This window comes from Elephantulus edwardii, unplaced genomic scaffold (assembly GCF_000299155.1).
Source record: "Elephantulus edwardii isolate Elephantulus edwardi_28Jun2011 unplaced genomic scaffold, EleEdw1.0 scaffold00019, whole genome shotgun sequence".
NCBI classification, from domain to species: Eukaryota; Metazoa; Chordata; class Mammalia; order Macroscelidea; family Macroscelididae; genus Elephantulus; species Elephantulus edwardii.
This window is the reverse complement of record NW_006399769.1, coordinates 27,430,571-27,443,557: the sequence shown is the minus strand read 5'-3', so window position 1 is coordinate 27,443,557 and position 12,987 is coordinate 27,430,571. Positions and strand designations below refer to the sequence as shown.

At 36.1% G+C, this 12,987-nt stretch overlaps 1 protein-coding gene across 1 annotated transcript in view; it reads left to right on the top strand.

The window, feature by feature from the left end:
- Positions 1 to 12,987, top strand: part of BIRC6 (baculoviral IAP repeat containing 6) — a 281,200-nt gene that overhangs the window by 89,916 nt on the left and 178,297 nt on the right. Inside the window, exon 11 of the mRNA XM_006882363.1 lies at positions 10,764 to 10,913. Coding sequence (XP_006882425.1) covers positions 10,764 to 10,913 — 150 coding nt within the window. The remainder of the gene's footprint in view (positions 1 to 10,763; positions 10,914 to 12,987) is intronic.

Below are 12,987 nucleotides of genomic sequence, written 5' to 3'. Positions count from 1 at the left end.
AAAAAATTCATGTACATGTGTTTCACACTATTTTTCATTCAAACTGTGTTCATACAGTCATTCCCATTCATTATGCTTTATAACATTAATCACCATTGTACTGTGCCCACCATTACCCTGTCCTTTCTTGTCCCTGCTGGATCTTTCTCATTTCTTTTACCTTCTCCCATCACCCATCAAATTATGCAACCCTGTGATTTCACCTCGTCTCATCATCACTCTTCTGCCCCCACACCTTCTCCCCTTGGGTCTCCATACATGTTTTACTAGTTATCCTTCTCTTTTTAGAGTAATGTTCTTAATGCAGTCTTTGTCCTGAGTTATTTCACTCAGCATAATGCTCTCCAGTCTCTCTGAAGTTACGTAGTATTTTTCTTTTAAATCACTGCTCCTGGGTACTACATAGTATTCCATTGTGTGATTGTGTGACAATTTCTCAGTCCATTCACTTGTGATTGGACTTCTTGTGATGATGAATAATGCTGCTGTGAACATTGATGCACAAATTTCTGTGTTTCAGTTCTAATTTCCTTGTGGTATATTCCTATTAACGGAATAACTAGGTCATAAGGAGGTTCTGTGTTCAGCTTTTTGAGAAAATACCAAACTGACGTCCAGAGAGTTGTACCATTGAATAATTCCATCAACAGTATATAGAAGTTTCTATTTCTTCACATCCTTTCCAATGTTTATTTGTTAGATGCGCTGCTAAACTTTGCCTCTGCTACTGGAGTGAGATGTATCTCATTGTCGTTTTGATTTACATCTCTCTTATTGCCGGTGATTTTGAGCATTTTGTCATGTATGTATTGACCCTCCAAATGTCTTCCTCTGAAGACATTCCATGTCTTCCTTTCCATGTCTTTCACCCATTTTGTATTTGGGTTATTAGTCTTTTTCTTCTGGAGGCCCAGTAGCATCCTTTAAACTTTTGATATGAGACCTTTGTTTGAGATGGTATTGCCAAATGTTGGTAGATTTTTTCTCTTCGCCCTATTGGAAAAAGTATTTCATGCACAGAAGATTTAATCTTTAGAAGATCCCTTTCACCAATTTTATTCTCTCTAGATTGTGAATTTCTGGCTGTATTTATTTGGCAGCCTTTTTATATCATAGACTAGGCTTTCTAAGCTTGGTCCCAGTTTTTGTCTCTTATAAATGTAATAGTTTTGGACTTTACTCCCAGGTCTTTGGTCCGCCTTGAATTGATTTTTGTGTTGGTGTGAGATGTGGATCCTGTTTCAGCTTTCTACAGGTGGAAGTCCAGTTTTGCCAACACCATTTGTTGAAGAAGTTGTCATTTCCCCATTTAATTGGTTTTATTTTCTTGTTATATCAATTGACAGAGATAGAGCGGTCAATTTCTGGGTTCTCAATTCTGTTCCACTGCTCCTGTGCCTGTCATTATATCAGTACCATACTGTTTTGGTTAATTCTGCTTTGTAGTAGGTTTTGAGGTCAGAGAATGCTATTTCTTCCATTTCATTTATGTTTTTTAGAAGTCATTTGCTTGTTCAGGGTCTCTTTCCACTCCAGATAAACTTGACTGTTTTCTCTGAGATCTCCTTGAAAAAGGAATCCGTTATTTTTATTGTGATTGTGATGAACATGTAGACTACTTTTGGTAAGATTATCATTTTTATGATATTGATTCTTCCTTTCCACTTTTCCATTTATTTAGGTCTTCTATTGTTTCTGGCAAAAGTATTCTGTACTTTTCTTTGTACAGGTCTTTTGTGCCTCTAGGTAGGTTCATTCCCAAGTATCTCAATTTGTGGTTGGTTATTGTAAGTGGCATTACTTCATTGGTTTCCTTTTCTGAGTCTTTTTGTTACTGTAGAGGAAATCTTACTGACTTTTGGATATTGATCGTGTATCCTGCCACTTTACTAATAAATTGGCCTACTAGCTCTCACTAAATAGGTGTAACTAGCTTTAGGGGTTTTTTGTTGATTCCTTGGGGTTTTCTGTGTACACTGTTAAATCATCTGCGTGTGTTTTTGTTGTTATGTGCCATCGAGTCACTTGTGACTCATAGCGACCCTATGTGCAAGAGTCCTAAACGCTATTCTATCCTGTGCCAACTTCCCTGTCTCAGACACACTCATTCCCACCACTCCAATCACAGAATCAATCCATCTCAACCATTTTTCTGCTGATACGGATGTCTTTTATTTCCTTCTCTTGTCATATTGCCCTAGCAAGCACTTAAAATTGAATAGAAGTTGTGACAGTGGATCCTTGTCTGGTTCTTGTTCACAAGGAAAATGCTTTTAGTCTTTTCCCATTGAAAATTATATTGGCTCTTGGTTTTGCATATATACTTTTCACTATGTTGAGGAAATTCCCTATTGTTCCAATTTTGGTGAATGTGTTAAGCAGAAGTGGTGTTAGATTTTGTCAGATGTCTCTTCTGCACCAATTGGTAGAATCATATGGCTTTTATTATTTGCTTTGTTAATTTGGTGAATTACTTTGATTGTTTTTCTAATGTTGAGCCATCCTTGCATATGGGTTATGAACCCTGTGTGATCTTGATGAATACACACACACACACACACTCTCTCTCTCTCTCTCTTTTATAAACACACACACACACACACACGCATGCCAGGATTTTAAGGATTTTTGCATCTATGTTCATGAGAGATATTGGTCTGTATTTTTCTTTTTTTAGTACTATTTTTGCCTGATTTTGGAATTAGGGTTATACTTGCTTCATTGAATGTCTCTGGGAGTTTTCCTTCTTTTTCTGTGTGTGTGTTTTTTTTTTTAATAATTTAAGTATTATTGGTAATAGATCTTCTAAGAATGTTTGGTAGAATTCAGTTGTGAAGCCATCTGGTCCAAGAGTTCTTTTGTGGGGGAGTCTTTTTAGGGCCTGCTCTGTTTCTTCTTTTGTGATGGATCTGTTCAGATGTTCTACCAATGTCAGTCTGGATGAGTTTCAAGGAATTTGTCCATTTCTTCTAGGTTTTCAAATTTAATAGAGCATAGCTTTTCATATCACAGATTTACTTTTGACTGGTTCAGTTGTGATGTCACTTCCTTCATTCCTTAATTGAGTTATTTGTGTCTTTTTCTTGCCTATGGTTTGTCTATTTAACGGATCCTTTTGAAAAATCAGCTCCTGGTTGTGTTGATGGTTTTACTTAATTTTCTGTTTTCTATCTGATTTTAGCTATTGTTCTTATAATTTACTTTCTTCTAGAAGCTGTGGGATTATGCTGGGTGTTTTCCTATTTGATGAAGTTGTTTAGTTAGATCATTAATTTTACTTCTTTCTTTGTTTTTTATGTTTGCGTATTGCTATGAGCTGCCCCTGAGGACTGCCTTTGCTGTATCTCAGAGGTTTTGGCACATTGTATTTTCATTATCATTTGTTTTGAGGAACTTTTCATATTTATTCTTTATTTCTTCTATAACCCAGTTGTGTCCTAGAAGGGTGTAATTTTGCTTCCCCATATGTGGTTTTGTAAGCTTTATCCTCTTATGGTTAATTTCTAGTTTTATGGAATTGTGGTCTGAGAAACTTTGTATTATTTCAAATTTATTTTAAATTAGTTGAGGCTTGCTTTTATGCTAATATATGATGTAATTTAAACCCTAATATGTATATTTTGGAGAATGTACCATGTGTACTGGAGAAGAAAGGGAATTGAGTTTTAGTTGGGTGCAGTACTCCTAATAAGGTGAAATTTGCAGACTGTGTGATTTAGATCTCCTGCATCATTGTTATGTTTCTTTTGAGTTGACCTATACTTTGTAGAGAGTGGGATATCTTCCACACAGTTGTGGTGTTGTCTGTTTCTTTCTTTAATTCTGTTGACCACTGTTTTATGTATTTTGCAGGCCTATCCTTTGGTGCATAGATGTTGACCAAGATTATGTCTTCTTGCTCTGTTGTGCCTTTAATCATTATATAGTGCTCTTCCTTATCTTTTATTAGGGCTTTCATCCTGAAGTCTTTTTTATCAGAGATTAGTATTGCCAATCTTGCTTTTTTTTTGGATGCCATTTGCTTGATACCCACCCCCCCAGCCTTTGGTTTTGAGTCTGTCTTTCTCTTCATTTCTTGGATGTGTTTCTTATAGACAACATGTTGATGGAATTTGTTTTATTATCTATTCTGCTACCCCTTTTCTCTTGATTTGTGGCATTTAGTCCATTCACATCAGGTATGATTATTGACAGGCCAGGTTTTTACCATTGCCATTTTGCTGTGTTTCTTTCTTTTATTGTTTCTGGTTACTGTGGTGTCTCTGTGTGGAGGGCTTCCATTAAAAGCTCTTGTAGATTTGTTTTTATAAATTCCTTAGGTTCTTTTCTTGCAAAGGATCTAATATCTCTTGTATATATTTGATAGAGAGCTTTGCTGGATACAGGGTCATTGGTTGGCAGTTGTTTGCTTTTGGGTTTTTTTCTCCCCCAGCTTTCTGTATGTGCTTGCATTGTCATCCTGCTTGCATGGTTTCTGCTGAGACATCAGAACTTAATTAATTTTACCTTGTAGGTGATTCTTTATCTTGTGCTGCTTTTATTATTCTATCCTTATATCTTATTTTGGAGAATTTGACTATCAACTTGACTTATTTTATCCTGTAGCATTACTGAATTATATTCATTGTAAATACCTTTTATAAGAAATATAAATGCGGACTATACACAGGGATTTCACCTGATGGTATGCACAGGAGAGAAATTGACTACATCTGTGGAAGGAATCATTGGCGAAATTTACTATCAGCAGTGCAAACTAGGCCAGGTGCTAATTGTGGAACAGACCATCAACTACTCATATGCAAGTTCAAATTAAAGCTAAAGAAGGTTAAATCATATCCACAGGAATCAAAATTTGAGTCTTTTCCTCTGTGAATTTAAAAACCAACTCTGGAACATGTTTGAGGCTTTGAACACTAATTAACAAAAACCAGATGAGCTGTGGGAAAATACCAAGAATATCATCCATGAAGAATTCAGAAGGTTATTACAAGGAAAGAAGAAGAAAAGACCAAAATGGATGTCAGTAAAGACTCTGATTATTGTGTTAGAACACTGAGAAGCCACAGTAAAGGGAAGAAATCAAGAAGTTAAGGAACTGAACGCAAGATTTCAAAGGTCAGCTTGGGAAGACAAGGCAGAGTATTATAATGAAATGTGCAGGGAGCTGGAGTTGGAAAATCAAAAGGGCCAAACTCGCTCGGCATTTCTTAAGCTGATGGAACTAAAGGAAAAATGTTCAAGCTTCAAGTTGCATTGTTTATGGTAGGTACGATGGGCAAAAGAGTGAATGATTCAGGAAGCATTAAAAGCAGATGAAAGAAGTATACAAAATCACTATACCAAATAAAATTGGCTGACACAGAATTTCAAGAAATAACACATGATCAAGATGAAATGGTGCTCTGAAGGACTTGGCAAAAATAAGGCCCCAGGAATTGATAGCATACCATTTGACATAATTCAGTGAATAGATGCTGTCCTGGATGTGCTCACCATGTTGTGCCAAGTAATCTGCAGGACAACTACCTGACCAACTGACTGGAAGAGATCCATATTCATTCCATTGGGGAAAAAAGGTGACCTGACAAGAGTGTGGAAATTATTGAACATCACACACTAAGAAAATCCTGCTGAAGATTATCCAGAAATAACTGGAACAGTACATTGACAGAGAACTACCTGAAATACAAGCTGGGTTTAGAAGAGGTTATGGCACTGGAGATATTACCAGTGTCAGATGGATCTTGGCAGAAAGCAAAGAGATCCAAAAGAATGTCTGTCTTTGTTTCATTGACTGTGCAAAGGCATTTGATTGTGTGGATCCCAACAAACTGTGGCTAACCTTAACAAGAATAGGAATCCCAGAACACTTGATTGTGCTTATGTGAAACCTATATTTGGACCAGGAAGCAGTCCTCAGAACAGAGCAATGAAACACTGCATGGTTCAGAATCAGGAAAGAAGTGTGTCAGGGATGCATCTCATACCTTTTTAATCTGTATCCAGAACATATCATTCTGGAAGCCGGGCTTTAGGAGGAGTCGGGCATCAAGTTTGGAGGAAGACTCGGGCATCAACCTTGCTTGCTGAAACTGAGGAGAACCTGAAGTGCTTGCTGCAGAAGGTCAAGGACTGTAGTCTTAATATTGATTTAAGCTCAACATTAAGAAGACAAAGATTCTCACTACTGGGTCTATTGGCAGCACCATGATAGATGGAAAAGAGTTTGAGGTTGCTAACAGTTATAGTTTGCTGGGCTCCAAAATCAACACTCTTGGCACCAGCAGTCATAAAATCTAAAGATGAATTGCCTTGGGAAAATCTGCTGTCAGCGACCTCTCCTGAAATGCAATGGTATCAGTCTAGAGACTTAAGATGAGCCTAATCCAGGCCATGCTCTTCATGATTACTTGATATGCATTAGAGAGCTAGATGATGACTAAAGATGACAGAAGAAAATAGATGCCTTTGAATTGTGGTGCTGGAGAAGAGTTTTAAACATACCATTAACTTCCAAGAAAATAAATAGGTCTGTCTTGGAGAGGATCCAAGTTAGTTTCTCCTTAGAGGCTAGGATTTTGAAGCTCCATCTCACATTCCTTGGGCATGTGCCCAGGATGGGCTTAACCTTGGAAAGGGACATCGTGCTTGGAAGGATGGAAGGACAGCCGCAGGAGAGGAAGACCCCAGATGAGATAGAATGATAACAGTAACTGGGGCAATTGAGGTTGGTATGTTGGAATCAGGAGACTGGCTCAGGACAGGGCAGGCTTCAGAGCAGCTGTACATAGGATGGCTATGGTTCACAGAGGTTTTGATGGCACAGAAAAACAACAACTAGAACCTCCAGAATTATTTTTTTAAAGTAAGTAGAAATAGGAGTAGTTTTAATACTTCTTCCCTATTTGAATGACCTTTTCTTGCTGTCTTTCACTGGTTAAGACTGCTAGTACAATTTAGAATAAGAATCATGGTACTGAACATCCTAATCTCATTCTCATACCTTGAAGATGGTTCAGGCAGGGTTCTCCTGGGAGGGAAGAAGGATGAAATTCCCATCTCACATACTTGACATTGTTAGGAGAGTCCAGTCCTTTGAAAATAACATCATGCTTGAAAGCTTGGAGGGTTAGCAAAAGAGAGAAAGACCCTCCACGAGATGGACTGATCCAGTATCTGGTGCAGTGGGTTCAAGTGTATCAGTGTTGGTGAGAATGGTGCAGTACAGGGCAGATTCAGGTCTGCTGTTTTTAGGGTCACTCTGAGTCGTGATCACCTCCATGGCATATAACAGTCATTCCCATTTTTAAGGGGAAAGGTCTCAGCTTTCCACCATTGACAACAATGTTAGCAGTTGGTTTCGTATGTATGTCCTAAAAAATATTTGGTCTGGAAAATTACTCAAATTTTGTAAATTAAACGTATAATAGTAAAAAAATCTGGCCTGAAAAACAGTGTATTAGAATTTTGTAAATAAACTAGTATAATAATAATAATAGTAGTAGTAATAATAATAAAAGTCTGGTCGAAATTTTATTGGAGTATTTTGTTTCTATTCAAATATGCTGAAGGATTTTTTTTTTCCAGAAAAAAGGTAGTGATTTTTGAAACCCCTTTTTGTTTCATTCGAAGTGATCATATGGTTATTTCTCTTTCTTTTATTTGAGTGATGAATTACATTGACTGGTTTTCTAATTTTGAACCACTCATGCATTCCTGGTATGAATCTTTTTTGTCCCCCCGCACCCAATACATTATTGAATTCTGTTTGCATTTATATTTATAGAGGATATTATTCTATAATTTCTTTCTCTTTGTGATTGTTACCTTTGACATCAAAGTAACTCTTACGTCATAGAATTAGTTAGGGAATATAATTACTTATATGTTTTCAAATAGTTTCTATAGAATGATGTCAACACTTTGCCTGTTTGGTAAAATTTTCTTGTAAAGCCATGTAGTAGTCCTGGACTTTTGTTTTCTTAGGACTACTTTGATGGTGTCCTCAATCTTTTCTTTTGTTGTAGGTCTGCTTAGAATTTTCTCTCTCTGTTTATATTAGTTTTGGTAAGTAGTGTGACCATATACATTTGTCTGTTTCATCTAGATTTTTAAATTTGTCAGAGTACAAGATTTTATTATACTTCTGTTTTATTCTAAAAGCCTTATGTTTAGTTCTTAAATTTGAGATATTTTATTTTCAGTTAGGTGGTTTTATATTGTGTGAGAGAAATGGGTCCAGGTGTATTCATTTGCATGGAGTAGTATTTTTCCCAGTACTGCCTCTTGAAAGAAACTCCTTTCCCGCCCATTAAAAAAAAAATTAAAAAACGAATAATAAAACAATCAATGTCCATAAATTTTACTTGTAAACTTCAGTAGCATTAATTATATTCTTCATGTTGTAGAGACATGTTGTTATCTTTTTAAAAATTCTTTTACCACCATTAATATAAACTCAGTTATGTCTTAAACTCCTCTTCTCCTTTTGAATGGATTTAGCACTCTTTAAAAAAATAATTAAAAAAAAATAGGATCATAGAAGTGTGGTCTGATGATTTAATTCATAGAGATTTGTAATTTTTCATTTATTAGAATTTTATATAAAATGTTATACAAACCCTTCTTTTTTGCTGCTTTGTCCTCAAGAATGATTTTCCTAATTTTTAGATGTCTGAGTAACTTACTTGACTATATATATGAAATCTGCTTCTTGTGCAGTGTGTACATCTGATAGATATCCCTCCCAGCTTGCCCACCTTGAATCTTGGCTTTGTACTTATTACCTGTATACAGATATAGATTAATTTTTTCTTTTTCGTGTACTGTCAAGTTGGATTCAGCTGGCACAGCAGGAGATTGCCCCTCTTTCTCCAGTGGAGCAACTTGCCACTAGGCCACCAGAGCTCCCTTATAGATTAATATTTCGCTAAGGATTGCACAGAGACCCTGGCTAAATGCCTCCTACTCCTTGATGGAGGATCTGTATGTGGACTGGGGAGTGAGGCTTTTGAAAGTATGTCTTTTCTGTATTATTCCCTTTCAGGTCTTTTCTGTATTTGCACAAAGGCTTAATTGGCTGGGCGTATGTTAATGGCTTGGATCCCCTCTGTTCTTTGCTATATCTGGGATATCACTCACTGTCATTGGGTTAGAACCAACTCATAGTGGACTCTCCATCAGGTTTCTGAGGTTGGAAATCACATGGGAGGTTACTGCTCATCTTTCTCATGTGGAGCTGGAGGTAGATTCAGACCTTCAGAGTTTTGTGGCCTTTGGACTAGCAGCATGACTCCCTGTGGTTTGTACCGTTCAAACTCCCTAGATGGTGAATTTATCAAGCCACCTATGTTTGTCTGCTTGAAAGCTATGTTAACTCCTGGCTGATAAGATGGTGACGTTAGGCTAGTAGAATTGTTGAGACTCTTCATTTGTTCCTGAAATTGTCGCTTGATCGACAACTTTCAAATAAGTATTGTTCCCTTTGGCAATAGCAGCAAATCTCCTTGCTTGCTTTCTACTGCTTGCCCACTCTGATTTAATGACAATTTCATCTAGCTTTTTAGTTGCTGTTTAGAGGAGAGGGTTTGTTGTCTTACTTTCATGCTGGAAATTAATCTATATATACTCTTGTTTGAACTTACTCTTAGTCATTGATATTTTTCTTAAATAATTGCCTAATTGATTTTCAGAGGTGCTCCCCCCCCCCATGATAGAGCTATGAAACTAAAAACTTGTTTGGTTTTAGTATTTCAGGAAATTAGTAATCTTTGTTCAGTTTTGTTTCATTGGCATTAAGAGATTTGGATCTCATTATACCTAGTGTAACAGTTTACTTTTCTGTAAAATGGCCACAACAATAGATCTTGCATCAGATCTTTTTGTGAAGATTAATTAATTGAAGCACTTGAGATGGTGTTTGAAACATCAGGAAACACACCTGTTGCCACTGAAATTATTCCAACTCATAGTGATCCGGTGTGACAAAGTAGAATTACCCTGTCTGGTTTCTAAGGCTGTGATACTTACATTAGTAGACTGCAATAGTCTTTTTTCAGAGGGTCTGATTTGTTTGAACCTCTCACGTTTTGTTAGAAGCCAAACATTTTTAACTACTTTGTTTTAAGGGCTCCTTAAAATTGAGTTCACTGCCATGGTATTAGGTCTGACTCATAGTGCCTCTCCTTTGGGATTCTGAGCTTGTAAATTGTTTTGGGAGGAGATGATCCATTTTTATCCCAAGTAGCAGCTGATGGATCTGAACCCCTAATGTTTTGGTTAACACCCTGATACATTATGTAGAAGAAGACCACAGATCTTCTTTAGCATATAGTAAATACTGAGAAATACCCATTTTAAAGTATTTTGCATTTGTCATTTATCTCATTTAAAATTATTTTCATTTTCTAATTCTTTTGACAGTTGTAATTCCAAATAACTTGGTATTTCTCTTTAAAGAGACTTGGTGACATATTAATTAACATGATTGGCTGCTGAACGTCGAGGTTGTCAGTTTAAATGCAGTAGCTATTCCCCTGCAGGAGGATGGGCAGTCTGCTTCTGTAAAGATTTACAGCCTTTTGGAGCTAGTTTTTACTCAGTCCTGCCAATTCCAGTTGGAATTGACAGCGTTCGGCTGTGTCTTTAACTGCCTACTTTCTTAAATTGTGTGCAATTAAAAGAAATATCTTAATAGTATACACTTGAATATTTTGCTAGTTTTTATGTATCTGTAATGATGTCCTTCTGTTGCATTATAGGTGGGGAGCTTCATTTTCTCCAAATTGGAGGAACTTGTGATGATATTGATGAAGCTGATATACTTGTGGATGGATCTCTTTCTAAAGGAATAGAACCCTCTTCAGAAGGTTCCAAACCTTTATCAAATCCTTCAAGTCCTGGTATTTCAGGTATATGAAATTGTGAATTATTTCAAATGTAAAATACGAGTTCATTTATTTATATAATTTATTAAGAGTTCGCTGAAACTTTCTTAATAGAATAGTAAACATGGTTTCCATTTTTATAATCACCCTTGATTACTTTGAGAGAATTTATTACTTTGTTGATTGTCTTTACTAGGATAGTTATTGCATATTATTTGTGACAAAATGAAGCTAAAAGACAGAAAAGCAGTTGTGTGTACTCTTTATTATATAACTACTCAGTTCTCAAGAGAGTATAAATCTGAAAAACCATTTTCTATTCTTTTCTTATTGGTTCTGAGTTATTTTCAGTTTTTGTTTTAAAAAGCAAGCCAAGCTTGTTGGTTGAGATGATTTCCTGTTCCCTATGGACACATCTATTAAGAAAGCAAAAGGTCACTGCAAAGACAAGAGAAAAAGAAAAGACAAAAATAGATGCTGGGAGATTGAGAAGCGTGGTCTAAAATGTTGAGAGCCAGAACAAAGAGAGGAAATACAGAAATAAGAGATAGGAACAGAAAATTTCAAAGGGCAGCTTGACAAGACAAAAAAAAAAGAGTATTTTAAGGAAATGTGCAAAAGGGCTGGAGTTAGAAAACCTAAAGGGAAGGCAAGAGGAGTAATCATTATTGTTGTAATAAGGATCGTGGGTGAAAGCAGAAGGTATCAGAAAGATACTTAATTGTGTTTTATTGACTATACAAAGGCATTTAACTTTGTGGAACATAAATTATGGAAAACATTGAGAGGAATGGGAATCTCAGGCAAAACAAAAAGCAATTTTAACAGAACAAGACAACACTACATGGTTTAAAACCAGGAAGGGTATACATCAGGGTTCTTCTATATCATTCTGTGTACTGAACAAATAATTCAAGAAGCTGGACAAAATGAGGAAGACTTTGGTGTCAAGATGCAGGAAGACTCTTCAACAACCTTGGTTCCACAGTCCACATCCATTGTAGCAGCAGTCTAGAAATCAAAACATGTGATGGAGAAATCTTCTGTGAGGGACCATCTTCAAGATGCTTAAAAAGCCACAGTGTCAGTTTTAAGAATGCAGTGTACCTGATGTAAGCCCTGGAATTTTCAGTTGCTTCCTATCCATCTGAAAGTTGGATGTCGTCAAATAAGGAAACCCAAACAAGAATTATTGCATTTGAGCTGTGGAGTTAAAGTACTGCATATCCCACAGCCTGCCAAAGAACAAACAAGTCTGTTTCGGAGAAAGCATGTCTTTACAGGCAAGGCAGATGAAACTTCATCTCACATACGCTAGGCATGTTGTCAGGAGGTGCTGTGGAATAGTGGTTGGAAAAAGACACCTTTATGGGAAAGGTGAAGGGTCAGAGAATGAGGGGAAGACCCTCAACATGATGGATTGATAAGAGTGACAATTAACAATAGCTAGAATATATCCAAGACCATGAGAATGAGGTAGGGTAGGGCAAGATCCAGGTCTGTTGTTACAGAGTTGCTATGAGTTATAATTAACTTGACAGCACATAACAATGTGATTTGAAATAAGCTTGCAATTTTAAAGTTAGGATAAATGTTTATGGTGAAAATGTTTTAAAATTTTATGTATTTAATTTTTTTCTAATTATGATAAGAACCGTACATTGGCTGCTTTGCCTAATGTTACACATGTCACAGATTTAAATTGATATATTTGTAACAGAAGCTAATCTGAAGTAGGTTTTTAGCCTTAAAATACTGAATATGTATATAAAATTCTCTTTAGTGCAAAAATGAGTAAAACACTGTTCAGTTTGTAAGTTTTTATTTGGGACAAATGTAACTTTTTACAGTTTACTTTTATTTTATAGCTTGAAAAGGGGCAGTTTAATGCATTTGCTAATGTCTGGTATTTTACTTTATAAAACATAAAATATAAATTTTAACTTAATATTAATGTGACCTGCATTTTACTGTTACTTCCTTATTTGTCTGTATTAATTGAGGGTTAATTAAACCTAGGCAGACCTCTTCTAAGAGGTTGGATTTGAGTTTCTTTTACAGTGATTATTATTAAATTTTTAAATGATTTAAAAAATTT